Consider the following 27,632-nt stretch of genomic DNA (forward strand, 5'->3'; position numbering starts at 1 on the left):
GGAGTGACTCGCAGGGGCCGCTTGGCGGCTCAGCCAATCGGCAGAGGCGAAAGCCGCCGTGCGTCAGAGGCGTCGCCGCCGACCGCAGCGCCTCAGCCAATGGGGAGCGCGGCGCGGGGCTGATGGGCGTCGCTGCCCCGCGGTGTCACAATCCCTTTTTTGTTGTTGTTCTCACAGCTGTGGAGGGGGTTACGTTGTCTCCTCTCACTGCGTCTGCACCGAGCCAAAAAAAAAATAAAATAAATAAATCATCCCCCCCCAAAGCGACGAGCCCGAGAGGTTTGCGCCTCTCCGATGCGCCTTCACGCAAGGTGGAGGAAGGTGTGCGGCGGGACCAGGCCTTCCTCGCCGACCGGGCTGCTGTGAGACATGGTGGCCGTGAAGAGCCTGGGCATCGCGCTGGAGCCCGGCGAGGAGGGCGGCGGCGGCGGTTACAGCGCCGGGCAGGCGCTGCGGGGCCAGGTGCTGCTGGAGTTGGCCGGGGCGCTGCGGGTCGGCGCCGTGCGGCTGCAGGCGCGGGGCGCCGCCCGCCTGAGCTGGGGAGGGAGCCAGGCCCCCGCCGGCGAGACGGAGTACCTGGACGTGCGGCACACGCTGAGGGAGGCGCCGGCAGGTGAGTTAATCGGGTGCCCGGCTGCCCGCGGGAGCTCCTCGCCCTCTCTGCGTTACTTTAATCCGGGCCCCTTAGTCACAGCCCTCGTTGCTGGCAGTAAGAATGATGGAGGTCGGCACCGAGAGCTCTTTGGGCAGGGATTTGCTGCTTATTCACTTATCACTTCGGCTGCGCTGTGAAAAGAAGTGGCAGCATTGCTCTAGAGCCTCCGTGGTTCAATGAACCGGTTTCCGGTAGACACCGGATAGAGGTGCCCTAGGTGTTTTATCTTTAGCAGTGTTCAGCTGGCATCTCACACTGCCCCCGATGACAGCTGTGCGTGTAAAATCAGTAGCGATTGGGAGGCAGTGTATAATGGAGTTGGGCTATCGGTTATATCTTTAATTAAAAATGGTTTATTGTAGCCCCCAACTGTTGTCTCTGTAGTCTGCTCTTTCTTATTTCTACCTACCTAGTAGCTGACCTTCACTTTTGTGCCTTATTTTGAAAGGACATTCTCCTAGTTTAACGTCTCCAAATAAAATAGCGGGGTTGCCTGGTTTAGTCCACTTGGATGCATAGAAATGAGTCAGCAAATAAATCAGTGATACCTTTTTTTTTAGTGGATTAACTTGATACATTTGCCTTTTTGCACTGACTTGAAACAGGAAATATGACTCCCAAAAGCAGGCCACAAATGTATCAAGTTAATCTAGTGCAAACGAATCACTTACAGTGTATTTGTTGACCTTTATTTCTACATACTCTCTGTGGGAAAGAACTTGGCTAATTTATGGATCATGGAAGAAAGTGTTTAGTAATTCATGTTGGATTCACAGAATATAAGATGCCAAAATAAATAAGTAAATATGACCCCTGTTCAAGTAGAGATGTAAGGTTTCTGCATATCGCAACAACACTTCTAATTTTTCCACATGGCACCTCAAGAACAGTAAAATTTAGACCCAAATGGTCCATCCAGTCAGCCCAGCAAGTTTTTTTTTTGGTGGGGGGGGGGGGGGGGTTACAGGTTACCCCCAAGTCGTATTTTAAGGGTCGTAACTGCCACTCTGTGCGGGTTATCCCCAAAAGCCTTCTGTTAAGAGTGGTAATTGTCTCAACGTGCAGGTTCCATTTCTAGTCAGCCATTAATAAAATTTACTATGTAAGATTTACACTTTAGTTTTCTCTCAATCTTTTTGCCCTACAGCATTTTTATTTCTATATGTCAGTATCCTTTATTACAACATGAGTCGGGGAGAAATGTGAGAGAAGTGTATGCTTTTTTTACTTTCCTTCCAAAATATATTGGATATGAAATATTTGGCGATGGCTAGAGTGGAAAAATTTAGCGCCAGGATTTTTTGTGGTTACAATTTTTATGGAAAATCTGCGTATATGTGAACTTACAATGGTGGTTCCTAATTCTGCCCATAACGCGCTCTTGGGACACTGTGAAACAGCACTTGTACTTTTAGCCAGATTGAATGAGGACAGTTCTTCTTGGTCTTACACCCGAGACCTGGGAATATATTGTTTTGTTTTAGCCTGGCGTGCAGAATAATTGAGATTTATGCATCCCATTGCCAGCATATTATCCTCCACTTCAAAAACAAAATTGCTATGAAATCTGTTTTAATAGCCTCAGTACCTGTTGGCAATTGAGGAGGTGGTGAAGAGGAAAACAGTGAAGGAATTCAAAGGGGCATGGGGTAAACACTGTGGGTCCCTACAGGCTAGAGGATGGAAATAAAGAAAAGAGTGCATGGGGTAAACTTGCTGGTGTGGCAGTTTCTACTCTTAACAAATAAGCTTTGATACTATTAATACAACTCTATCATTGCTCTGTGCTTCCAGGGCGGTGGGAAAGGGGGAATTGGATTCAAATAGCATCCAAGAGCTCTGACTTTTACGGTCTGGGAAACTGATAAGCATGAAGGTAACCTGCACAGTGCAGCAGAAACTGACGTAAGCTTGCGGGGCAGACTGGGTGAATCATTTGGTCCTTTTCTGACGTCGTTTCTATGTTTCTCTTAGATGGTAGCTCAGTTACTCATATTTTTTGCTAAAAGAAAACAAAGAGCATATGAAAACAAAAAGCAGACTGAAGCAGGAAAGCACAAAATATTTTGCTTGATATTCATTTAGATGGGCACAGGCTGCTTTTTTTTTTCTTGTGTGGGGGAAGAAAATGAGCAACAAATAAGCATAACCAGATTAATGCATGTGTTGTAAGTGGTTCTGTATTGTGACTCCAGTTTTTTTTACCAAACTATTACAAGCACCGTGGACTGAAAGTTGAGTGAATGATTACTACCATTGACTGTAGCCAAAATACTTATTTATTTAAAGACTTGTTAGGTGCGCCTCCAAAGTTTGGGGTGGGGTTATAGTTGTAACATTCATACAAGAACTCCACACAGTCCTCCACCAAGAAAAGTCCACAGCCTCAGAGAAACATAAAGCATCTAAGACAACCCAAGAATTCACAAGACACTCTACATAGCCACATCCAGTGGGCTAGCATAACTACCTAAAGTTTATAATAACCATGATGTAAATTCTATCGTTAAAAATATGATGTAACAATGTTCTCTAATACAACTCAATTTTTGTTTATCTAATGTAATTATTCTGAACAGATATGATGGCGAATCAACGTTTAACTAATGTAACTATTGTGAACCGTTATGATGGCGAAACCGAATGATGATATACAAAACATGTTATAAATAATTAAATAGAAAAATAGAACATAGTGGACCAGAATTGTACAAGGTATTCAAGGTGTGGTGTAACCATGGAGGCGTTATGACATTCTCTATTTTATTTGCCATTGCTTTTTTTGACCACTGCAGCACACTGAACAGACGATGCCTAGATCTTTTTCCTGGGTGGTAACTCCTAATATGGAACTAAACATTTAAACTACAGCAAGGGTTATTTTTTCCCTATATGCATCACCTTGCACTTCTCCACATTAAGTTTCATCTTCCCGTCTCGCATAGTCCTCCTGCAACTTATCACAGTCTGCATGTGATTTAACTATTCTGAATAACTGTCATCTGCAAATTTGATTACCTCACTCGTCGTATCCCTTTCCAAATCATTTTATAAATTATATTGAAAAGCATCGGTCCAAGTACAGATCCCTGAGGCACTCCACTGTTTACCTCTCTTCACTGAGAAAACTGATCATTTAATCCTACTGTTTCCTGTCTTTATAAAAAAACAAAAAACCCCCACAAATTTCTGTATACTATCCTACAAATACATACACTACACCGAAAAGTAAAAGGACAGCATGTAAATAGTAATATGGTGAAAACATATCAGTAATGCAAAATAAGCAATACTAATGCGGGCATCAGCAAGCCGGGAAAGTGCAAGACCTCTCTGAATGGGGAGATACCCCGTCACCTCAATCATTCACCCTTGCCAAGTTTTTCAAGAACATTTTTTTCAGTTGCACTTAAACAGGTCAATCAATTCAAATAGTCATAGACCCTGAATAGTACAAAAAACAAGTCACTTGACTACAAAGACACTAAAGTTCCCCTTGATGCAGGTCTTTTGAAACGTCAGCTGATGTTGGGGCACTTCTTGTTTTTTTTAAAATCGTTTTTTGTACTATTCAGGTTCTGTGACTGCGTTGGTATTGCTTATTTTGCATTACTGTTACTTTTGAAGTTTTCACCATATTACTATCTACACGCTGTCCTTTTACTTTCTGTGTAGTGTGTGATTCTTCATAAAACAAACAATTGAGAAAACCAAATCATAACAGTGAAACCATATTAATAAATAGAATATTTCAAATAGCAGACTAATAAAACATCCAATCATTCAACAACCCTTTTTCTTTTTACATTTCCCAAATAGTAATACATTTTTTCAAAATGGTGGATATATCAGATAACACCAATTAAAACTAATAAGGATTTTAAATTCGTCCATTTTTCTCTACCCTTAGATTGTTCTGGATGTGTGTGTGGGGGGGGGGGGGGTTAGGGCTGATTGTGATGCACAAACTTGCTCTTATCTCTCTTGCTCATGCACATACACATACTCACTGACATCTCGCACACACCCACACGCTCTCTCTCATAAGGTCACTGACACTCACATATGTTCACTATTGCACATGCTCACTGGTACTCACTCGCGTGTACACATGTGCAGAGAAACTCTCACACACTTGCTCACAGATACATATGCTCAAGCAATCATTGGCTCTCAGACTCACTGAGATAAATTGACATAAGTAAAGAAAAAAAAATGTACTTACATTAGTAGTCGGGGGAATCCAGGCAGGACCCCCAGGAGTATGGATGGACCAGTTATTGCTTCTGGTGGTCTTCCAAACTGCAAGGCTCTCACTTCTGTTTTTATCTATTATGCTGCAGTTTGAGGATGAGCGGGCCATCTGTAGGGGACAGTACTAGGGACTTTTGAGGCAGCAGTATTGGGTGTCTCTCACCTAGAGACACACAGCAGGTGTATGGAGAAGCAGTTATCTGTTTTGTTACTAGAGTTCAAGGTGTGGGTACGAGGAGGGATGTCTAAGGAGCAGGCCCAGGAAGCTCGTGCCACCACAGAGGAAATGACATTTTAGTAGGATCCAGCTGGGAGGCTGTCCCTGGGGCCTGGCGTTGGTTGTAGTGACTATGGAGACATGGAGCCGCTACGATCGACACCAGCCACCTGGCCAGGGATTTTAGTAAACTACGTGCGATGACAAAATCGGGCCTTCCCCCGTTCCCTACCCCCCTAGGTAAACTTCCTCTCTCCTCCCCACCCACTAAACCCTTCCTATCTATCCTTCTGTTTTGTTTTTGAACTTACCCTGACGTAAGCTGCGCGCACCGGCCGACTGCTGGCGTGCAAGTCATTGGGACAGCATACAATGGTGCTGTCCCAGCCCGGCACTTGTGTGCGTACCAGGGTTACGTGCATGGCTGTGCAAGGCCCAGCCACGCGCCCCCCAGTTTTATGCGCACAGGCCTTTTAAAATCGGAGCTTTAGAGAATAGCCACTGTTGTTACTGGCATCAGTAGCATGGGATCTTGGTACTTGCTAGCTGCTTGTAGCCTGGATTGGCTACTGTTGGAAATAGGATGCCGGGCTCGATGGACCTTTTGGTCTGACCCAAGACTTCAGAGAGGAAGCTTTCACAATCTGCCCCCATCTGCTGGTAGGAGGGAGAATCCCATAGGTTACTGGTCTGTCTTGACTTGAGAAAAGCCAATTAGCAGGTAAGACCTAATTGAACCATTCCTCTGTATCGCTCCATGATGAGACCGTATCATGGAGCGATACATGGTCACCGCATCTGAAAAAAAAGATATAGCAGAACTGGAAAGGTACAGGGAAGGGCGACCAAAATGATAAAGGGGATGTAACAGCTCCTCTGTGATAGGCTAAATAGGTAAGGGCTGTTCAGCTTGGAAAAGAGAGAACAGAGGTGATATGGTCTACAAAATCATGAGTGGACTAGAATGGGTAAATGTGAATCAGCTATTTACTCTTTCAGATAATACAAAACTAGAAGATACTCCCTGAAGTTAGTAAGTAGAACATTTAAAACAAATGAGATACATATTCTTTTTTTTTTCCACTCCAAGCACAACTAAGCTCTGGAATTCATTGCCAGAAGAAGTAGTAAAGGCAATTACAAAACTGTTTGGAAAGTCCATAAACTTTTATTAACCAAATAGACTTGGGAAAAGCCACTTCTTATCCCCAAGTGTTAGCAGCTTGGGATCTATGCATTGTTTGGGATACTGCCAGGTTACTCTTGACCTGGATTGACCATTCTTGGAAACAAGATACTGGACTTGATAGACCCTCGGTCTGACCCGGTATGGCAGTTTTTGTTATGTTTCGGATGAAATAGCAAAGGTAAGGGAACAATTTCTGGTCCACGAGTTTTGCTGTTCAAAACAGAAGATTTATTATAGCTTCAATTACAATAGATAGAGGTTATTGAAATGTACACCTACCTCTGTCTATCGTATAGTAGTGGATTGTTATTGAAGCTGTAATAGTCCTGTTTTCAAAAGCAAAACATATGGACTAAGATTTGTTCCCTTACCTTTGCTATCTTATCCGATATTGTGGTTTTTGGGCTTCTCCACCTCACTATTTGCATGTTCTTATTTATTTATTTTTAATTTTTATATACCGATGTTCTTGTAAGAAATACAAATCACTCCGGTTTACATAAAACGAAGAAATGCCCAAAAAAGGGGTAGGGGCTTTACATGGAACAATAGAACAGAATGCCAATTGAACATAGTAAAATTATAATATAGTGTAGATACAGTATAAATACAAGAAACGTTTGAACTCAAAATCATAGTACAGTTGAAAAAAATCATAATAGTAAAACTCAGTGAGGTATCCCATAATTTGGGTTTATCATCGCGTCTGGGAAGGCTTGGCGGAAAAGCCAGGTTTTTAGCTTTTTTTTGAACTCCTGATGACTTAGTTCCAGTCTTAGATCTGGGGGGAGCGCGTTCCACTGGTGGGGGCCTGCTGACGATAGTGCTCGTTTACTCAATGATGATTTTACCGGTGGGGCGTGCAGTGTGCCTTTGTATGTGCTTCTAATTGGTCTGGGAGATGTATGAGGTTGAAGTTGAGTGCTTAACATGATAGGAGCAAGTTTGTAAGTTGCTTTGTGAACGATTGTCAGTACTTTGTTTCCCCAAAAGTAATTTATTTCAGTAATTTCCCTCTTTTACTGTAAACTTGTAAAGAATTATTGCATTGGCACAGTCCAAGATAAATCACAAGGTTACAAAGCCTCTGCCCTTTTTGAGCACAGGAAAATGAAATGAGTATTGGAAGTGGGATTTAAATCTGAATGTCCAAGACTTACCCATCTACCCCATAATGCCAGTCGTCGAATCTTTAAATCGGGTTTTCTCCCCGTTTTTTAAGTCCTTCTCCTTTGACACTGGGATCTGGTACTGCTGAAAGTTGACTTTAAATAATTTTATAAAGTGAATTTGGAACTGATTTTTCCATTAGGCAATTGTGAGACCCTGGGAGGGGGCGTGGGGGGGGGCATGCTCTGAGTCAGCAGTTACGAATGTTGTTTATGCCCAAGGTTAGCAGGAGTGAGATTTGCAAAGGGAGGGTCATTGCTTGCGTAATCCCGTGGAAGAGAATTGGCAGTGACATATGAAGTGAGTAAGATCTGATTGGTATGCCCAGTACTCGCACAGGTCGCAGGAGGTGGTTACCTTCAAAGGCAGCAAATCGGCTTCCCCAACCCTGGCCTGGAGCCCCCTCGGCCGGTTGGGTTTACAGGAGATCCACAAACCCCGACTGGCTGTGCGGTTCCAGGGACAGGTTTGGGAAGTCCTGCCTTAGCCATTTATTTTTATGTATTAAGTCCATCAAAGTGCTTTACACGTGAAAGCATAAATTCTACAGCAAAATATATATAAGCAATTAGAATTGTTTAAAATACATAAGGGAAGCATAATTATGTACAGAGTAGGAGTGACTTTTCCTCTAAAAGTGGTGCGGTGTGTTTGGGTGCTTCCCTATGCTGAGGAGAGGGGAACTACTGATGTTTTATAAATTCCAGTATCTTTTATGGGCCAATATAAGAGTAATCCAAGTGTGATGCAGAGATGAATATTCAGAAGGATTTGTCAGATTAAGTCCCAAATTTAGCTGGACAAGTCTGGCGTTTTAAATATATCACTTCCCACTTCCCCACCCCCCCCACCCCCACCCCAAACCAACTGGCTAGATTGTCATTTTCTGGCTAAAATTTATCCAAACAAAAAAGGGACGGACCGAGGGCATTCCAGGACAAAGCAGAGTTATCTGGCTAACTTAGCTGCTATTCAGCAGTATCTGGCTGAGCTATCAGGGAACTCTAGGACTGCCTGAGAGCCACATGTGACTGGGAAACTTGCAATTTAACTGGCTGTCTTCAAAATAAAGCTGCTTAAGTGGCTGCAAAGAACACTACAAAAATGTGCGTGATGGTCCAGCCCCCTCATCCCACAAAACTCTTACAGCTTCCAATCCACCAGGATGCCGCACCCCCTCCCCAGTTTTATGCTGAAAATCACGATTCCTTCCTGCCCTCGCTTCCCCCAAACCCCAGCTGGGAGTTTGGTATTCTCTCCAGCCACTTCCAGCGATGCTCGGAGCTGACAGCGCAGCAGTCATATAATATCAGTGTTGCTTTCAGATGGGGAGGGTGGCATGGAGATTGCAGGTAGAAAAGGATGGTGATTTTTAGCATAGAACCAGGGACGGGAGATCTGATGCTTTTCAATTTTGTGTGTGTATGTTTGCTGGGCTGGTGGATTGGATCCAAAGGCCTCTGTGTGTTTGCTTGGTTTTAAGTTTTCTTTGGCAGCCAGGTAAGTAACATGTTATATGCTCACACACAGCCAGATAACTTTCAAACCTAACAGGTTATATTCAGATGAAACTGGTTAGATTTGAACTGTATCTGGCCAAAAGTAACCGGATAACTTTAGGTACGTATGTTCAGCGGGTTGTCTTTCCTGCTGAATACCTGGGACAAGTTATCTGCCTCACGTTAGCCAGATAATGAGCTTTTCAAGCCCCATTGGATCCCTTCTCAAAATGATCTCTCGTCTGCACCTGGAAAAAGCCCTATATGGTCTCAAAGGTTCATGTACTTGCATTCCATCAGCATGTTTAGATGTATCCTTATGTGGGTCCAATAGCTATCACAGCCTGCAGAGTCCAGGTTTTCTCCACCACCACCAATATGGCTATTGGAAAGCTGCTCTACTGAATGAAAAGTTCCCGTGCCACTAAAACTCTGTATAGTTTAACATGTTTGGAGTATTTTTAAATACTGCCCCATACAGAATGTGCAACTTTATTGTAAATCTGTCAGAATAATAGAGGATATTAATTTCCTCCTGCATGGTACCTTTTTTGAGTCACTGTTGTGCTTTTCCCTCATGCCCACTGCCAAACAATACAAAGAGGCCTGAGAATCAGATTACATAAGTACTGCACATACATTCATAAACCAAGCTGTAGTTAGGCCTCATGCCATTGTTTTAAAAGCCACAGCATGTGTTTGTTCCAGTTTGTAAATCAGGTGTAGTAAAACGTTTTTTACTTTTGGCTTGCAGGTGAGGAAGGATTTTTCACCTTGGCAGCTGGAAAACATGAATTCCCATTCTGTTTACAACTTCCCCAAGGGTAAGTACAAACAAGTAACACACTATAAATTGTTAATGTTGCTGTTCTTTTCTAGAAATAGTTTTGAGGAGAAATGGCACAGGTGTTGAAAACCCAGAGTAGTGTCTCTCTTTAAAAGTGCACACTTATCATTTGAGACAGTAACGTCAATGTCAAGTTTGATGCCTTTTATAGAAGCTCTTATTATATGGCCAGATATTAAATAACACCACTTCTAATTATAGCTGTAAGTTCTGGTACTCTGGATTATGAGCTAAACTCCTTGGTGCTCCATTGATTGATGGTGACTGTAGTGGCAACTCCAGTTTTCTTGTGAAACGGGCTTGGTTCCAATATTTGATAGTCACCCAAGCCCTGCAGTGACACTTAACGGCCATGCCCAACTTGCTTGTTCTAATCTAGAAATATCGTTGGGCAGGACCAGCTGCTCACTTGTAACCACTGTTAAGGCTCTGGTCACATTTGTTTGTGCTCCTTTTAATAGTAAACCAAGGGTAGACTGTGTTCATTTAGCAGGACTTGCTACAATATATGGTAGGAAAGATTTAAAAGGACATTTATAGGCCCCTGAGGCTATTGGGAATAGTTACAGAAGGAGAAATTGTGCAGATCTAGCACTGTCTGAAATTATCTTTAGACACCGAAAACCTGGGACTAAACTGTATAAGCTAAAGAAGCTCGTCTCAGTCTTCTTATGGAAGGAAACATTCCTTTTATTAGGCACAGCCAGTCAGAGTATAATCTGTAGTTGGTGTATAGATTTTCATGCTTGCTTTAACTTTCAGAGACAAGTCATGGTTAAAGCAGCAAGCAAGGACCTAACTAACTACACCTTAGAGGAGAGGGGAGACAAGGGGGATATGATTCAGATTTTTAAATACCTGAAAAGTGTTAATGTACAAGAATCAAACTTTTTCAGATGGAAAGGAAGCTGTGGGAATCAGGTCATGATACAAAGCTCCAAGGGGGTAGACTAAGGAGCATTGTGAACAAGTGCTTTTTCAGAGAAAGGTGGTGGGTGCCTGGAATGCTCCCTCCAGAAAGTTTGGGGAGGACAACTGTAGTGGCATTCAGAAGGGCATGGGATAAACCCAGAGGATCCATAGTGGCTGGAGGAAGGAAATGAAAACAGATAATGGGTGGTAATTTTGGTGTAACATTATAGCTCTTAAACACCATGCTGAGCAGATTGGATGGACCCTTATGGTCTTTATCTGCCTTCATTTGTAATGTTCCTATGTTGACCAGCATTTTCTTTTTGGGCTTACTGGTCTGCTCAAGGTTCATTAGGTTTTTAAAGATGGGAGTTGTTCTGCTCACCAGCCCAACACCACCCTTCTCCTCCCTCCCCATCCCCTCCACCTCTCCATTGTCTAACCCTATACCTTCTCTTACCCAGCCATTCAGTACCCTCCACTTATCCTCATCCAATGTCGTTATCTAACCACTTCCAGTGTCACTCTTTATTAACCAATTTTCCCACTGTTAATCTCTGTTGTTGTTCTTCTGATTTAACTGTAGATCGTTGCTGCAAAAGTTATCTTGAAGTTACCGTTGCTGTTCATCTGATTCAAATGTAGTACGTTGTAAATGTAAACCGGAGTGAAGGCCAACACGGATACTTCAGTATATAAAAAACTTAAAAATAAAATAAATAAACATTTGCCAGCTGGGGGAACTGTAGGAGTGATTTATTGCCTTGCTGTGTGCTTCCTGAATTACTCCCAGCTTAGAAGGACCTTTTATTGTATTTATTTTTCTGCAGTTTTGTTTTTCTGTAAAGTTCATGTTCATTTTATGAAGAACTATTCTGGTTAAGCACAACATTTTGGTGCATGAGAAGTGCTACTCCTTAAATGCTGGTAAACTCGCCTAGAATGGAACTAACTTGATTGAATTCTTGATTTGCATTGGTGTTTGGAGCTTACAATTCTGAATGCAAAATCAGAATCAACAGCAGTCACAGAGCTGTTTTCCTGCCTTTGTTTCTTGCAGGCCTTTGGTCACCTCTTTTACTGGAAAGTATGGTCAGATTCAGTACTGCTTGATTGCTATCTTAGAACAACCGTCTGCACCTGCTCTTAGCTGCAAGAGAGAATTTAAAGTTGTTAGCCATGTTGATGTCAACTCTCCAGCTCTTCTAGTAAGTACAAAACAGCTACTTTTTAATTATATCTAACATGTGATAGCCAGTTTGGTCAAATATATAGATGGATATGTAGGAGGGGAAGGTAGTAAGGTGAATCTTATAGGTAAAAGTATCCCATAATGAAAATAATGATAGAAAGTTGACAGAATTGTGTCATGTGTAATATAGGCTTGTAAATGATAGAGTAACGAGGTTATGTTTGCTGTAATTGGAAGTTTGAGTGATTGGTTAGTAACATTGTTTGGCTGCAGTTCATAGACTTGGTTTTCTAGCTCTTGTATTTGGGGGGTTTTTGTCTGATGGATGTATTTTTCCTCAGACCATATAATTTGCCATGATTTTAGCTGATGAGAAGGGTTTGTATCCCTATTAAAGGAGAGTGCTGTAATATATGAAAGCAGTAGTGCCACTTGTTCACAAAGCTATGAGGGGAGTGGTAACTGATGGGAGGGTTTCTGCAGGAATAGGGAATGACAGATGATGATCCTCTTCATAAAAATAGTAATAGGAAAGAGGTTGAAAATTACAGATGGGTTAACCTGAGCTTTATAGTGGGGAAAATCCTTTTCTACCCCTTCTGCAGGGGGGGGGGGGAAGGGGTGGGCCAGCTGAAGTATGCACCTGGATTTTATTTTGAAATATCCGCATGTTCATTACCCTGCATAATTTGCATGTCAAAGGTAAAAGATCAGCATGGCCCTGGCTGGCCAGTGGATTTGTAAAGGGAAACTCCCTTAGGAGTTTCTCTTTTAAAAATCTTACTTGCAGTATCTGCTGGCCTGCAGTCTCCCCAATCTTTTTAAAATTGCCCCCTTAAAGTGCAAAATACTCTTATAAATGCACCAAAATGCATTTAATATTGTGATTAAAAAGTAACGTTCCATTGTATGTCCCTGAATTCATTATAAACTTGGTGTTTTTCGTTAAATTTAAATCCATGCAATCCTATGTGGAAATTAATAGCACATTATTGATTGGGAAGGATTCTGAGAAGCTAAATGCACATTTAAGCCACAGTGTTTTCCACATTAACAGGGGAAAAAAACCCCATGAGAATAATGGGTAACAAAAACTGAACAATTTAAACACATCAACCACAAAATGCAAAAACAAAAGTTTTTTATAGCGATCAGCAAAAAAAAAAAAAGGGGGGGAGGGGGGTAATTATAGCAGGTAGTATGCAACATACCCACAACGTAGGTGCAACTTCACCCTTTATCAGGATAATTCTTAGACACCTAATTATAAAGTAGATTTTCAGAAGTAATTCCTCATCCTGCCATCTTAGGGGCTATTTTAAATGACTTTCCACTGTCTGTGCTTAAATCTGGTTCAGGGCAGCCAGCTGGCATTTTGCCAGCCACTTACCAGCTGTTTGAAACTCACCAACATGAAAAGAGCAATTGGGAAAACCCAGTTTTTGAAAACATACATTTAACATTTTAGATCATGGAAGGAATTAAATATTTTTCCCCCAAAACTATTGGTTTTTGTCTTCCTTTGTTTAAAATAAGAATGTGCCTATAAAATTAAAATGGTTTTCTTGGTGACGTGTTGCAGGCCATGCATTCGAGATATTGAATAAGCAGGCTGCAATGTACAAATGTTCTCAGAACCATTTTATAGCATTGATTATATCCCAGCTTTACAGCTCAGTGTTTTATGGAAAAAGTTAAACAGGCTTGAACTGTGTTAATAGGCTACAATGACAGTCCCTAAGCATCAAATAGTTGCATTTGCCTTGGCTTTTTCATTCATAGGGCCTTAGTATCCTAAAATCTGAATAATAGCAGCTGTAGGATCCATAATTATACTAGTCCCAGTATTAATCATTCCAAGCCTGTTATCTGAGCTCTGGCCATTATGTGTCATGTATCCTTCCATTTTTCATGTCATTTTGTAACACTAAGTAAGTGCATGCAGCTGTTCCAGAGATCCTTTCAGATACCATTTCCTAATGGCAGATTTGATCACATTAAAGCATTGAACTCCGATAATCACCAGAAATGGTGCAGAGTGGTGAGAAAGATCAGAGCATAAGTAATAACAAAACAGGCAAGATGGGGAGCTAATGAGTTTGATTCTTTTATCTGTGCCCATATTATCAAAATAGTATACAATTATACCTTGCACTTTGATGACAGCGACCAAGGCCTAATGGGTCTACATTTAAATATGAATGATAGCATCATAGGGAATACTGGGATAATTTTAAGCTTTCCATCACAATACCCATTTGCTTAGAAATTTTGGAGAAGGCTGGCTGTTCTCATAACTGAATTCTAGGCTTAGCATTTGAAGATGGATAGAAAATAGGTGTTTTCGTGATATCTTGTAAGAAGGATATTTTTTTTTTCTCATCTTTACAATTTGTACATCCCCCTCTTGTAACTAATTATGGTGACATAAAGGAAGTAAATGTAAAATTTAGCAAATTTTATTTTATAAAATCTTGTATACCATGTTTGGAAGAAGAAAAAAACTGCAGGCGACTTAATCTTCTGAAGGGCCATAACGCCAGTGTTTTTTATTCTGCAGAAATAATAAAGATCATTTGAGGAAGTTTGTGTGCTGGGTTTGAACTGTGTGGTTCGTGCTTGTAGTTCCAGCTGTTATCTTTTTGACAATACTCTATGTGAAGGCAAACAGACCGCCTGTATTACATAATGAGAGTGGCTGTCTGGTTTTGCTTTCTGGGACTAAAATGTGCTTTTGCCAGTGCCTGCAAATCAGCAGTGAAGCCTTTGCCTTGAAGCCTTGTGTGCAAGGTGGTCCGGTAACCCCCGTGCTAGACTGCTAAGAAGCCATAGAGTGTCGAGGTTTCACATGGGTCGTTCAATCTGAGCATTGACATGTTTATTTTTCATAGAATACATGCTGTTTCTGGTGATTGGATGCATTTGAAACACATTATTGCATATTTATTTATTTTAGATTTTTATATTCTGCTTTTTGGCACTTCAAAATGGATTACATTCAAGTACTGTAGGTATTTTCCTATCTATCCTCAGAGGGTTTACAATCTAAGGGGGTCATTTTTCAAATCACAGTGGCCCATTATTGAATGCGTTAGGGTGTTATTGCACACGATAATTATAGCGAAATGATAAATCCTCCAGTAAGTTTGTAACTGAGGCAACGGAGGGAAAGTGACTTGCCCAAGGTAGCAAGGAGCAGCTTGAGGATTTGAACCCTGGTTCAGAGGCCACTGCTCTAACCACTTGGCTATTCCACCTATATATATATATATATATATATATATATATATATATATATTTAACACCATCAAGTTAATATAGTTCAGGATAAGCCAAATAAGTTGTATATAATCGGTCCCTTTAGTCTTTGATAACATCTCTTGTAAATGAGAGGACTGGAGATTGGTTTCAGTGATACATACAACAGGCATTGTTAGCTCTAGGAACTTGTCAGTACTGTAACTTGCTTTTCTGCACTGGATTTCTTACCGTTGGACTACAGCTATATTCCCCTTTTTTTTTTTGAAGAACTAGTGTTTCCTGCTTGGTCGTCCTCTTCTCAAAGTTTAAAAATAAGGTACTACAGCCCCATGATGGAACATGTAATTGTTTTGGGAGAATTAAGTTGAGAGAGAACATGTTTAAGGAGAATTCTCTTTGTATTGTTTTATAGATCCCAGTTTTAAAATCCCAGGAGAAGATGGTTGGATGTTGCTTTTTTACTTCTGGTCCAGTCTCCCTCAGTGCCAAAATTGAGAGGAAGGGATACTGCAATGGTAAGTGCATCCAACAGATGTTGTAGTTTATGGTTAATCCAGGGAGCTTGTACAGTGAAGCAAGGCTAGATATTCAGTTATCCTTAAATCTTGACTTGGGGTTGTAGCCTGAATGATTGACTGATTTATGCAAAACAGAATTCAGGCTGGAGTGGAAAAGAGATGTGAAAACCAAGACTGCATCACGCTAAGGACCATAGAGGGAGAAAGTTGATTGCTATTTTCTTGCCTCTGTAAACATAAAATCATGAAGGTAGGTAAAGACCAGATGATCCATTCTATCTGTCCATCTACACCTCTCACTTAGCTTTACAATCCCTTCCTCTCCCTCGGAGATCCATTGCGCTTGCCCATGCTTTCTTGAACTCCATCTGTTTCCATCACCCTCTTCATAAAGAAATATCTCTATAGATTTAGTCCTGATTTTTACCCTCTTATCTTTGATCTAGAGTTCACTTTCTGTTGAAAAAGACCTACTTCTTGTGCATTTAATCCTTGAAGGTATTTAAATGTCTCTCTCATTTCTCTTGTCCTCCAGAGTATATATGTTTTAGATCTTTAAGTGTTCCCATATGCTTTATGATGAAGACCATTGACTATTTTAGCAGCCACTCTCTGGACCGACTCCATCTGGTTTCTATCTTTTTTTCTTTTGAAGGTGTAGTCTCCAGAAACATACTCAGTACTCTAAATGATGTCTCACCAGAGACTTATACAGAGGCAATATGACCTCCCCTTTCCTGCTGGCTATTCCTCTTACTATGCACCCAAGCATCCTTCTGACTTTTGCTGTCAGCCTGTGTACATTTTTGGCCACTTTAAGATCATCAGATATGATCCTGCTCATATTTTGTGCCAGAAAAACTTCACCTCCATCGAGTTTTTACAACTCAAATACATGACTGCATTTTTTAGAATTTAAATCTCAGCTTCACTAGATCTATCCCTGGCCATTATGCTCAAGTTCTTGACACCGTCATTGCAAGAGAATACCTAACTTCAAATGACTCCTCAAAATACAAAGCCCTTTGGATTGTTAGAAGTGATGGCTAGAGGAATGTTTTGTATAAGGCAGGGCTGGATATTATTCCAAAAGAGTCAACAGTTTTGGAGACAAAATTGTCTCCAGAAATGTTGGAATAAGTCTCTTCTACTCATCACATGTTATTCTTTTACTTGAGTTTATTGCAACAACTATGAGACCTGGAGGGAGTTATTTATGTTGTAATCTTGAATTGTATTGATTATTGTAACTCCCTATATCAGAGCTGTACAGCTCCTTTGATTAAGCATTTGCAGGTGCTTCAGAATATGGCAGCAAGACTCCTGTTCAGACCAAAGAAATTTGACATGACTCCATTATTAATCTTGGCTTCCTGTGGTCTTTTGTATTAAATTTAAGATTATCATCATTACTTTTAAATGTCTTGTTAGCAACCAACTGCAATATCTTTCAAATTTGTTGGTTCCCTCTAAATCTGTCTACCCACTTCAGTCATCACAAATGGAGCTACTTGTTCCTGCCTCGTACTGTGATCAGTGTAGAGGGTACACCTCCTACTGCTTTTAGTTGGCTCCTTTAGTGTGGAATCCCTTCTCATCAGAATTAAAGAAAGTGACTACCTAAAATTCCATAAGATTGAAGACCTGGCTCTATACAGAAGCATTTTATGTTTAAACTCCTTAATCTAAGCAATTATTTTTCATTTTGCTGGTAAATGTTGGTATGTTAATTTTACAAATTTATGCTTTATTATTGTATATTATGTTAAATGGTTATTTTATGTTTTTGTTTTGTATTGTGTTTTTTTTTATATGTAATCCACATTGATCTTTCCTGAATTTGCAGTAAATCAAGAAGTAGTTAAACTAAACTGAGACCAAAATTGCTTTCATGGGCTTTTCAATACATATGGTTTTTATTTATATTCTGCTTTTTAGCCACTTCAAAGCAGATTATATTCGGGTACTTTATTTATTTAACAATCATTACTCCTAGGACAAGCAGGATGTTAGTCCTCACAGATAGGTGACATCATCAGATGGAGCCCAGCACGGAAAACACTTGTCAAAGTTTCTAGAAACTTTGATTGGCATACTGAGCACCCCAGCATGCCACTATCCACTCGCCCACATGGGGTTCCTCTTCAGTCTCATTTTTTTCCGCAAAGGAGTTGCCATCGTGATCTAGGAGCTCTCTCCAAAACTTTTTCCAAATAATTTTCCATTGGAATCTTTCGTCAGTTTCTTCCTGTAGCCACTGGCCATCAACCACTTGTTAGCTTCTTTTTATGGCATCGATTGGTTTTTGGAAATGCCCCCAGTGCTCGCACAGACCATGTCCATTATGGAGCTACATGAGGTCTGTATTCTCTGCCTGGGGGCTTCCAGTGATATCAGTGGGTGCCCCGACTGTGCTCAGATGACTCCTAAGGGCTGTTGTTCCCGGCTGGACAAAATGGAGCGGCTTTTTGGGGCCAAAATGTCAGCTCCATTGATTCAGGCATCAGGGACCTCAACACCGAAGGATCGCGGGGACCCCTCCGACTCGGTGTTGCCGTCCATGTCCCACCTGATTTCCCTCATCTGGAAGAAAAAGGCTTGTGGGATCAGCCCTCTCCTTCGTCTGACCAGTCCAAGGCGTCCAGATTGTCAGCTTCCTGGAGAAGGATCAAGCCGAGCCTCCCCTGAAACGACCCCGTGGAGAAGACGCCCCATCTTCTTCCAGTCCCAGGCATCCCCCACCGATTCTGGTGTCAGGCACCGAGGCTCCAATGACGCCTTGTCCACCTCCTCCTCCTCCTTCATCATCTGTTCTTTCATCGCTGGATTTTCAGGAGGAATTGGACCACAGGATGCAACAGGCAGTACTCCGTACCCTCTGGAGTGTTGAACCACCCCCAGTGCCAGCCTCTGTACCGATGCTGGAACCAGCGCCTGTGCTGCTAATGCCTCTGCTGGAGCATCTCGATGTCCTGTTGTGCGTCCTGCCCACCCAACCGATTTGCCAGGGCCCCCTCTGTTCCCCATCTGCCACAGAGATTGCCCTCCGGAGCAATTGCAGTCCTCTGATCCTCTGAGGAGGAAGGAGCACAACCGCACCCAGGGCCCACAAAGGTGCCTCCACTGCCTGAGCCCGTTTCTGGGCCATCAGGAGTACCAAGGCCACTGGTTCCCTCGCTGGCTCCAGCGCCATCGATGCCCCCGAGGCCTCCAGCACAGACGTTGCCCAGACAACCCTCGACGCCACTACTGAGGGGAATGGGGGTTGGTCTCCCTGACAGTTCCCCTGGAGACATTAGTGAGGAGGATGCATCATATGACCCCTGGGCAGATGATTCTTCGGAGACCTCTTCCGAGGCCTCTGATGATTTGCCCTCCGAGCCTTCTCCACCAGAGGAGAGACATCTCTCTCTTCTCTAGAAGACCTTTCCTTCGCAGGCTTTGTTAGGGCGATGGCGGAAGCCATCTCTTTCCAACTCCTCACGGAGGAGGACGCCTGCCACAAAATGCTGAAGGTCTTCCAGTTTGTGGACATACCGAAGGAGGCAGTAGCTATCCTGATCCATGAGATTCTTTTAGAACTGCTCTACTGGATCTGGGAGCATCCAGGATATGTTCTCTTCCCCCCCCCCCCCCCCCCGGTTAACCGGAAAACAGATGCTCTCTATCTGGCCCAACACACCATGGGCTTCCAAAAGCGGCAGCTCCCCCACCAGTCTGTGGTTGTCGAGTCTGCCCTTAAAAAGGCGAAAAGATCCTGCACCCATTCATCCGCCCCTCCAGGCCGAGAACACAGGGCCCTGGATGCTCTGGGTAGGAGAGGCTTTTTTTTTTTTCTTCCAAGGAGCAATGCTAATCACCCATAAAGCTTCCTACCAGTTGTACATGTCCCAGTACATCAGGAACCTATGGAAACAGGTTCAAGAGCTGGCAGAGAGGTGCTAGAGATAGTGGCTCAGAAGGGCCTAGAAGCCAGAAAGCATGAGGTGCGGACAACCTATGACGTCTTTGAGATGTCGGCCAGGGTGTCAGCTGTGGGCATTAGCGCCTGTCGCATGGTCTGGCTTCGAGCCTCTGACCTTCGTCCGGAGGTTCAGAAGAGGTTGATGGATCTACCCTGTACCGCAGAGAATCTCTTCGGTGACCAGGTCTAGGACGCAGTGGATCAGCTCAAGGACCACCATGAAACTTTGTAGCAGCTTTCGGCCAGCGCCTCCAACCCACAGTCTTCTGGGTGCAGGCCTCCATGGCAGGATCTCACAAGCCCTTCTACCGCCAGAGAAGGTACTATCCTCCGGCTACACAAATCAGGGTATCAAGCGCTAGAACCAGGGGCCGGCCTCACCAGCAGCGTACCCCCAGGCCCCAGCCCACACCACAGATCAGCCCAGCTGTGGGCTTTTAACTTGCGGTAAGAGAGCGGAGACCAACTCCCGGTGCCTGCAGATTCTTGCCCATCGGTCAGAGGCCGACTGTGTCTCTTCGCAGACACTCTGTCTGCCAGAGTCAGAAAATCTCTGCCTGGGTGCTACTCTGCTTGCTGGGCACATGGCGGCCTCCGAACATGTCACCCCACTTGCCCGATTTAGCCATGCGCGTCGCACAGTGAACACTCCGCTCTCAGTGGCTCCAAGCCCTCTCAGCACTGGTGCAAATTATCTCTCCGCTCCGGGCCTCCCTCACCTGGTGGAAGAAGCTGCCCAACTTGGAAAGGGGTCTTCCTTTCCAAACACCATCTCGCCAAGTGGTGCTGAACACTGATGCCTCCACCTTGGCCTGGGGGAGCGCACGTTGGCACGCAAGGCATGTGGTCGGAACAGGAAGCGTGTTGTCAGATAAACGTCCTGGAGCTGCGAGCAATCTGGTTCGCCCTCTCGGCATTCCAAGATCGCTTGTCCCACAAAGTAGTCTTGATCCAGACCAACAACCAAGTTGCAGTGTAGTACATAAGCAAGGAGGGAGGGATGGGCTCCTTCCTGCTTTGCCAGGAGGGGGTGCAGATTTGGGCCTTGTCCCAAGGGCATGCTCTTATGAGCAGTTTACCTTGCAGGAACAATGTAGTGGCGGACCGCCTGAGTCGGGATTTCCACCCCCACGAGTGGTCGCTCAACCCGACAGTTGCAAATAGGCTCTTCCACCTGTGGGGCAACCTGGATGTGGATCTCTTTGCCTCTCCTCCCCTGTAGCATTCTGTTCATGGTTTTATTTGTGTTGGCTAGTTATCTGATACTGGATGTCTGTTTCAGATTGGATATTACTTCAGATACTATAATACCGCAATAAACCTGTATGGGGAAACTTCTTAGAACTTTAGATTTTTAATAGTAAATGTAGACAGTGGCAAGAACTTACTAGATGCGAGTAATCTGTATAACAATCATGTTTTTCTTTTTTTCCTTTAGGGGAGGCCATACCAATCTATGCAGAAATTGAGAACTGCTCTTCTCGCCTGATTGTACCAAAAGCAGCCATTTTCCAAACGCAGACCTTTCTGTGCAATGGAAAGAGCCGGACCTGCCGTCAGATGCTCGCCAATGTGCGAGGAAACCACATTGCCTCTGGAAGTGCAGACACCTGGAACGGAAAGACCTTGAAAATTCCTCCAGTCATCCCTTCCATCCTGGACTGCAATATCATCAGAGTGGAGTATTCTCTGGCTGTGAGTGGCCTCTTGTAATGCCCAGTAAAGCGAACTGCTGAATACTAAGACGTGACAGGCTGTCATCCTCTGTCTGATGGATGGTGACATGTTCCCTATGTATATGCAACATTTTTTGTCAATTGCAGTGTATATTCAGGATCTCATTAGTTTTTTAGAATCATTTTTAAAAATCTCCTGTCCCAGAGAAAATCAAAGCCATAGAAGACAATGTTGTATACAACAGTCAAAGATCACCAAAATGGGATTATTTCAAGCACTTTATGCTTCCAGAATAAGTATTGAATACTCTCAGTAAAGAGTCATGGTTATATAGATGTTGGCAGATAAATGAATTGGCCCATTCGTTCTGCCCACCGTTTCAGGTCTACCCTGCTAAGAATATTTTCCAGTTGCCTGTTTCTGTAAGGTGTAGTCTCTGTGACCTCCTGGATTTAACTGGATTCCCAGGATAAAAACGTATCTGTTCTGGAAGGGCTATGTTAATACTATTGGAAAAAATGTGAACACAGAAAAGTGCATTCTGTTTTCCCTTCTGTCTCATCCTCTGCTTTTTTGGTTGTTTTTTGATATACAGGTGTACATTCACATTCCTGGTGCTAACAAGTTGATGATTGAGCTGCCTTTGGTTATCGGCACAATTCCATATAATGGATTTGCCAGCAGGAACTGCAGTGTTGCCAGCCGGTTTAGTATGGACATGAGTTGGTTGGCCCTTGCGCTGCCAGAGCACCCTGAAGGTAAGATGGGTTTACACTTGGGTGAAAGTGGTCAGAACAGTTTATCCTAACAGGCCAAATTCTAGAGTTCATAAGCATGTCTGTATTGCAAAGCCTTTCAGCTGGTTTGTCTGAATTCCCTTACTATAAGCAAATGGCATCATTTGATGCTAGTGGTTATTTAGTGTTTTGATTATTTCTGTTCTCCAAAAATCATTTGTATTTTGGTGTCAGATTTTTAAAAAATACATATAGTACATAAATGAATGTCTAGCAATAGTGTTTAATCATCTTCTAGCTAGAAAATCCTTTCTAGCATCTTATTGTGTTTATGTGATCTTAGAATTTTGGTTTGTGTTTGGAGGAAATACAGTGGATGGCAGTTTAGTTTCTTGGATAAGTAGGAGTAGGCAGCAGTCTGCTTTCCCAACAGAACCAAACCCAACTGATGCATGCGCTGGGTCCCCAAGCTTGACAGGATGGCAGCAGGTTAATTGTGGTTACTTTCTGTACAATTCATATCTTTTTATTGAGTGTCCTTTTGCTTTTCTTTCTTCTGTTGTTGTAGCTCCACCAAATTATGCTGACATAGTATCAGAGGAAGAATTTTCTAGACATGTTCCTCCCTACCCACAGTCTCATGACTCCATCGAAGCATTGCACTACCCCATGTTTGCAGTCATCCAAGAGTTCCGGTTTCAGCCTCCACCTCTGTATTCAGAGGTAAGATTTGATGTAAATCTTTCTTTTACCGATATTGCTTACAGAGTATTTTATTTATTTATTTTTAATTTTTATATACCAACATTCTTACATCAAATGCAAATCATACCGGTTTACATAAAACAGAAAAGCAGGAAATATTTCCATAGTCAAATACAATGAACATTTATAAAAAATTGTTAACAAGCCATAAGGTAAGAACTTGGAAAAAAAAGTTAATTAACAGAAAAAATAAATGAAAGAATTTTAAATGAAGCACAAAGGGTTGCGCTGGATCTTCTGATCTTCTTCTGTTATTTTTATCCCTTGCAGGTTGATCCACATCCCGGCCCTACAGCGGAGCAGCACCCTGTTTCGTTCTTACTCTAAAAAGGCTGGAAATGGCTGTAGAGTGCCATCTGCTCAGCAGACCATGGTTGCTGTAGAGTTTGTTGCTCCAGCTTTGTAGAGGCATAAGAGAGATGCTCTCCATTAACCACAATGTAAACAAGTCTGAAGCAAGAAAATGTGGGAGCTAATGGAACAGAAATTAAAGCATCCTGGGTATCTGAGAACTGGCTCCCTTTTTTGGATTAAGCTGTATAAAGGACCAGAAAGGCCCACGATGGAGAAACACACACGTGACAGCAGGGGTGAAGTCTTGTACCAAAGAAAAATAAGTTTTATGGAAAGAACCAAAGCTACAAGGATATTTCTAAGAGTGATAAGAATATGTGCAATTCCAAATTTTAGTACCAACATCCAGGTGAAGAACTATATATACCGAGACTTATTTATATCTTAAGAGGGAGGGAGGGAAGAGCAGAATTGATACGTCAGCATTTCAATGACTCAGTGCTTTTCCAGACGCTTTAGTCTGGCAACTGCATAGGGAGAAAGGGAGCTAAACTCCAGAGACAAAACGTGCTCTCTCTAGCCCCCACGTGCAACTGATCTTTTATGAGAATGTGCCCCTTTAAGAACTTAAACTAGCAGGTGATTTTTATCCCTCAGCCTAAAATAATCGTTGATGCACTTTTATGAAGGTGAAAAATTAGATTTGCCAGATAATGAACAACCCCTGCTTTTTAAGATAAGGTAATATTGGCTAAAGGACTTATTTTTAGCCTTTTGTGCTGGTAAACCTCTTGTTTGGATAGCATAGTGAGCAGAAAACTACCACTATGGGTGCAGGCTCACAGAGAGTTGGTTAAAGCAGAAGTCTTGTCTGCCTGCCTTGGGCAGCAGCACTTCTTTAAACTAAAAGGGGTTTTAGAAGATGCTTCCTGCTACCCAGATAATAAAACAGTTGACTATGACAATGAAAACAATGCTATAAGTGCACTTTATGTTTGCTGTGTCAGTCCAGAATGGAATCTCTCGTTAGTGAGCACAAAAATGTATGTTTGTTACACGAGTATGCTTATTGTCTGTCTATTTCTGTTCCTTTGCCTTCACAGCTTTTTCTTAACTGAAATGTTATGCTGTTGGTAGAGTATTTTCCAGAAAGTTCCTGCCTCCTTAAAAATGCATCTTTTATTACCGCCTTGCCCAAGAATCTGGTGCGGTTTTACTTTTCGCCTTGAAGTAAGGTATCAGTCTCTGACTACTGCATCCAGTCCATGGTAATGAGAGAGATCTTAAGAACTTCTTGGGCCACCCAGTGGCCCCTAACTCTGTTGTGGCACAGCATTCCCCAGTTAATGCCCGGTCTTCTCCCTCCCTTTTATCAGCACCCTGCCTGCCTGTCCCAGCCATCCTTTGGCCAGTGTCAGGTTTGCTGGGAGCTTATTGCAGGCAGTGATCATCATGTTTCTGGCTGTGATAATACTGAGAAGGTGATACCTGGCATAATCTAGCAGCAGAGATGATATTAATGAAAACACTGCCAGAATTCAGGCATTTGTGGATCAGACAAGTGAGGGTAGTGGTAAGAAAAGGCAGTGACTAGACCCCTGAGGAAGTTCTAATGAATGACAGGTTCTTATGTGCTAGCTTATGTTTCATAGTCAGAGACTGATGCCAACTGCTGTGAAAGGGAAGTTGCAAATAGCAACTTTTTCAATGTTATCTGTTTACAGTGTTACTGCCCATTGGCTCTTGTGTTAGTAAGGATTTGAATGGGAAAGGAATAATATAAGGATTTCAGTCAGCATCTCTGGAAACCTTGTTAAAATGTATAACTGTCTCAGTTTCGACTGAGCGGAAGCCTTTGTCTTCTCAAGTGTGTGTATTTTTTTGTGTTTTCTTATGTTGAAAGCTGTTTCTTCTAATTGCATTAATGCAAAATTCCAGGGACTCTGCTAATGTTTTTCTTTTTCTAGCTAAAGTACAATGTGATTGCAGTGCAGAGACCTTTCTAGCTCATTGTCTTAGCAACAGAAAGCATGTTGCCCTATCCTCAAACACGAGTATAGGAGATGGGAGGCTTGGAATTAGTTACAGTCCTGTAGGCTCCAGGATGTCTTTTTCCGAGGTGTTGAAAAGAGCTCAGGTTGGTCTCATTGAGCTGGAACGGTGTCACCAAAACAAAGGAAATGTATAGAAAACACTAATTTCTATGAATAAATGTCCATGGTGCCTTAGTTTGGAATCGCCTTCAGCATAGTAAAGGAGCAGAATTGAAGTAAGAAGAGGTTCCCCCATAAAAACATCATTGCTCACCGCTAAGTCGGTGGTAACAGACTATTGAATGCCCCACTGCTTTGCAGGTGAAGATTGCACGTTAGAAACCACTTATTTTTGTGCCATAATTCATTTGGAACTGAACACTTCCTTTTCAGCAGGCACATAAATGTTAATCTGTAAAGCTGCCCCATACTCCATTAGTGCTGAAGATTCATCTTGTCATCCTCCTCTTTAGCTGGTAGTGCTGTAGGTCAGTGCTGCCCAAAGTGAAAGATGCAGAGAGGGAGAGGCAGCGTAGGCCAGTTACTTAAAGATAAGTAGCAGAATCCAGTGAAATCTGCCAATCTGACAAAGGGTGAAAACATTTCTGCAGCTCGCAGAGTTCCCACCCATGCCTTGCTTCCACTCCTGCAGCATGGATTTGCTTTCTGAATACGACTGGCATGCAAGGAGTAGAAGAGCAGTTGGTGCACTGAATCTAAAAGCCCCTATGTACCTAGAGAGGCAGGAGTGGAGATGAAAGGCTTGTAAAAAGGCAAAAGAAGAGCTTCTGGGAGAGACAAATGGGAGCTTACAGAGTCAGAGTGCGAGGAAGGTAGTGAGATAAGAGGGAGTTGAAAGGGGTGAGAAATAGAGGCTGAAGTCAGCTTGAAAGTTAAGGTGCAGGCATGGAATTAGTCTTGGGGGAGGATCATTTGGAGTCTGTGGTGCTCAAACTGACCCCTGGGTGGGGGCCCTCCCCCCCCCCCCCCCCAGATTTTCAGGATCTCACTCATGAATATACATGCAATTTATTTGCATGTACTACCTCCTATGGGGCTGATGCAATAAAGTGCACTCAGCCTAGCTCACAGGTTACCCTGCAATTGGACGCATATTTTGGATGTGCAAGACTAACACATGATGCAATAAGGGGATGAGTGCTTCCACATGTGTAGCTAATAGCGCTCATTACATGTAAATGCCATGGAGATAAGGCTATTACCTATTACCCCTCCCCCCCCACGCAAAAAATCATTGACCAACGTACCTTTTTAATGTAGCAAATTTAGCACCAGCCCCAGAGCTGACATTAAGTCATACCATGAGTCAAGAGCACATGAAAAAAACAAAAAACTGGTCTATGTGGTTCCTATGACTTAGTATTGCTGTGATACTAAATTCTACTGCTTGTGGCATTTAAAATTAGGGGGGAAATTACAAACAAAAAAAAAATGCTGGGTGCACAATATACACACTGCACGTGTGCGTGTATATTGTGTGGTGTGAGTTAGCGGTGGCAGGATAAAACGGATGCTTGTATTGAGTGCCACCTGTCCAGAGCTAGAAATGCACAGTTTTAGCCAAGCATGACCTTTTTAATGTTGCAGCTCATTAAAATACACTGTTGTGTGCCCAGGAGAGGTGGATGTGCACACAATGAAAAAAACAGGACATGTTTTTAAGCATGTGATATTGCATCGGCCTATATATGTGCAAATATTTATCATGTATATTCATAGGGATATCCTGAAAATCCAACTGGCAGAGGGAAGGGGCTTGGCGATGAGATTGAGCAGCTCTGCCTTAGCAAAGAGCAGAAACTCCGATTGGAAACAAGCCAAACTCAATTTAAGATGCAATGAATGGGGACAAAATCTATGTGAGCCTTCTTTAAGCATATGTATAATCAGTGCAGAATTTGTATTCATGGTGCCTCAAAAGGGAACAAAAGCTGAAAAAACTTTCCACGTGGTAGATATCATAGTTCTTATGACACATGTTCAGCTGTATATTTATTATTTGAGCTTTTTTAAAGTTAATGGAAGACTTAGTGTGACCTTCAGTAACAGTCTCTACTGGCTCATATAAAACATGTTTAGGGAACCTGGGATTTGTTGGCAGAAACCTGCTTTACCTTCAATTTTTGTATTGCTGTTTATCATTTACAGATAAACTGTGGCCTTACTTTGCATCAAAATGAAATTTGCCTGGGTGTGTTTTTAGAAGGCACACAAGGTATTTATGGGAAAAGCTGTTAGATATATAATTGCACAATAAAACGTTGCATACAATGTCAAGGTAACTGGGAAACATAGCATGATGATTACATTTTCTGTCTGTGTGTAAAAAAAACAAACAAAAAAAACTTCCCCTATAAGAGGTTGTATTTTATACTGTTAGATGAACCCTATGGGTTTTTAATTCATTAATTAAAAATACAAATGAGA

The 27,632-nt window shown here is 42.5% G+C and overlaps 1 protein-coding gene across 1 annotated transcript; it reads left to right on the plus strand.

Moving 5' to 3' along the window:
* The first annotated feature begins 159 nt into the window (after positions 1 to 159).
* Positions 160 to 27,632, plus strand: ARRDC4 (arrestin domain containing 4). Its single transcript, XM_029575661.1, has 8 exons — positions 160 to 613; positions 9,739 to 9,808; positions 11,804 to 11,951; positions 15,609 to 15,711; positions 21,117 to 21,373; positions 21,951 to 22,113; positions 22,661 to 22,815; positions 23,128 to 27,632. The coding sequence occupies exons 1-8, from the start codon at positions 370 to 372 to the stop codon at positions 23,182 to 23,184; spliced, it is 1,197 nt and encodes a 398-aa protein (XP_029431521.1). The 5' UTR covers positions 160 to 369; the 3' UTR covers positions 23,185 to 27,632.

Source organism: Rhinatrema bivittatum, chromosome 13, assembly GCF_901001135.1.
Source record: "Rhinatrema bivittatum chromosome 13, aRhiBiv1.1, whole genome shotgun sequence".
In the NCBI taxonomy this organism is placed as follows: Eukaryota; Metazoa; Chordata; class Amphibia; order Gymnophiona; family Rhinatrematidae; genus Rhinatrema; species Rhinatrema bivittatum.

What these genes read in the sequence shown, in the direction of transcription:
- ARRDC4 (XM_029575661.1), top strand. Translation starts at nt 370, where the DNA reads ATGGTGGCCGTGAAGAGCCTGGGCATCGCGCTGGAGCCCGGCGAGGAG. An exon ending in GCTGAGGGAGGCGCCGGCAG is followed by an intron (nt 614 to 9,738) that starts GTGAGTTAATCG and finishes TTTGGCTTGCAG; the next exon opens with GTGAGGAAGGATTTTTCACC. An exon ending in CTCCACCTCTGTATTCAGAG is followed by an intron (nt 22,816 to 23,127) that starts GTAAGATTTGAT and finishes TATCCCTTGCAG; the next exon opens with GTTGATCCACATCCCGGCCC.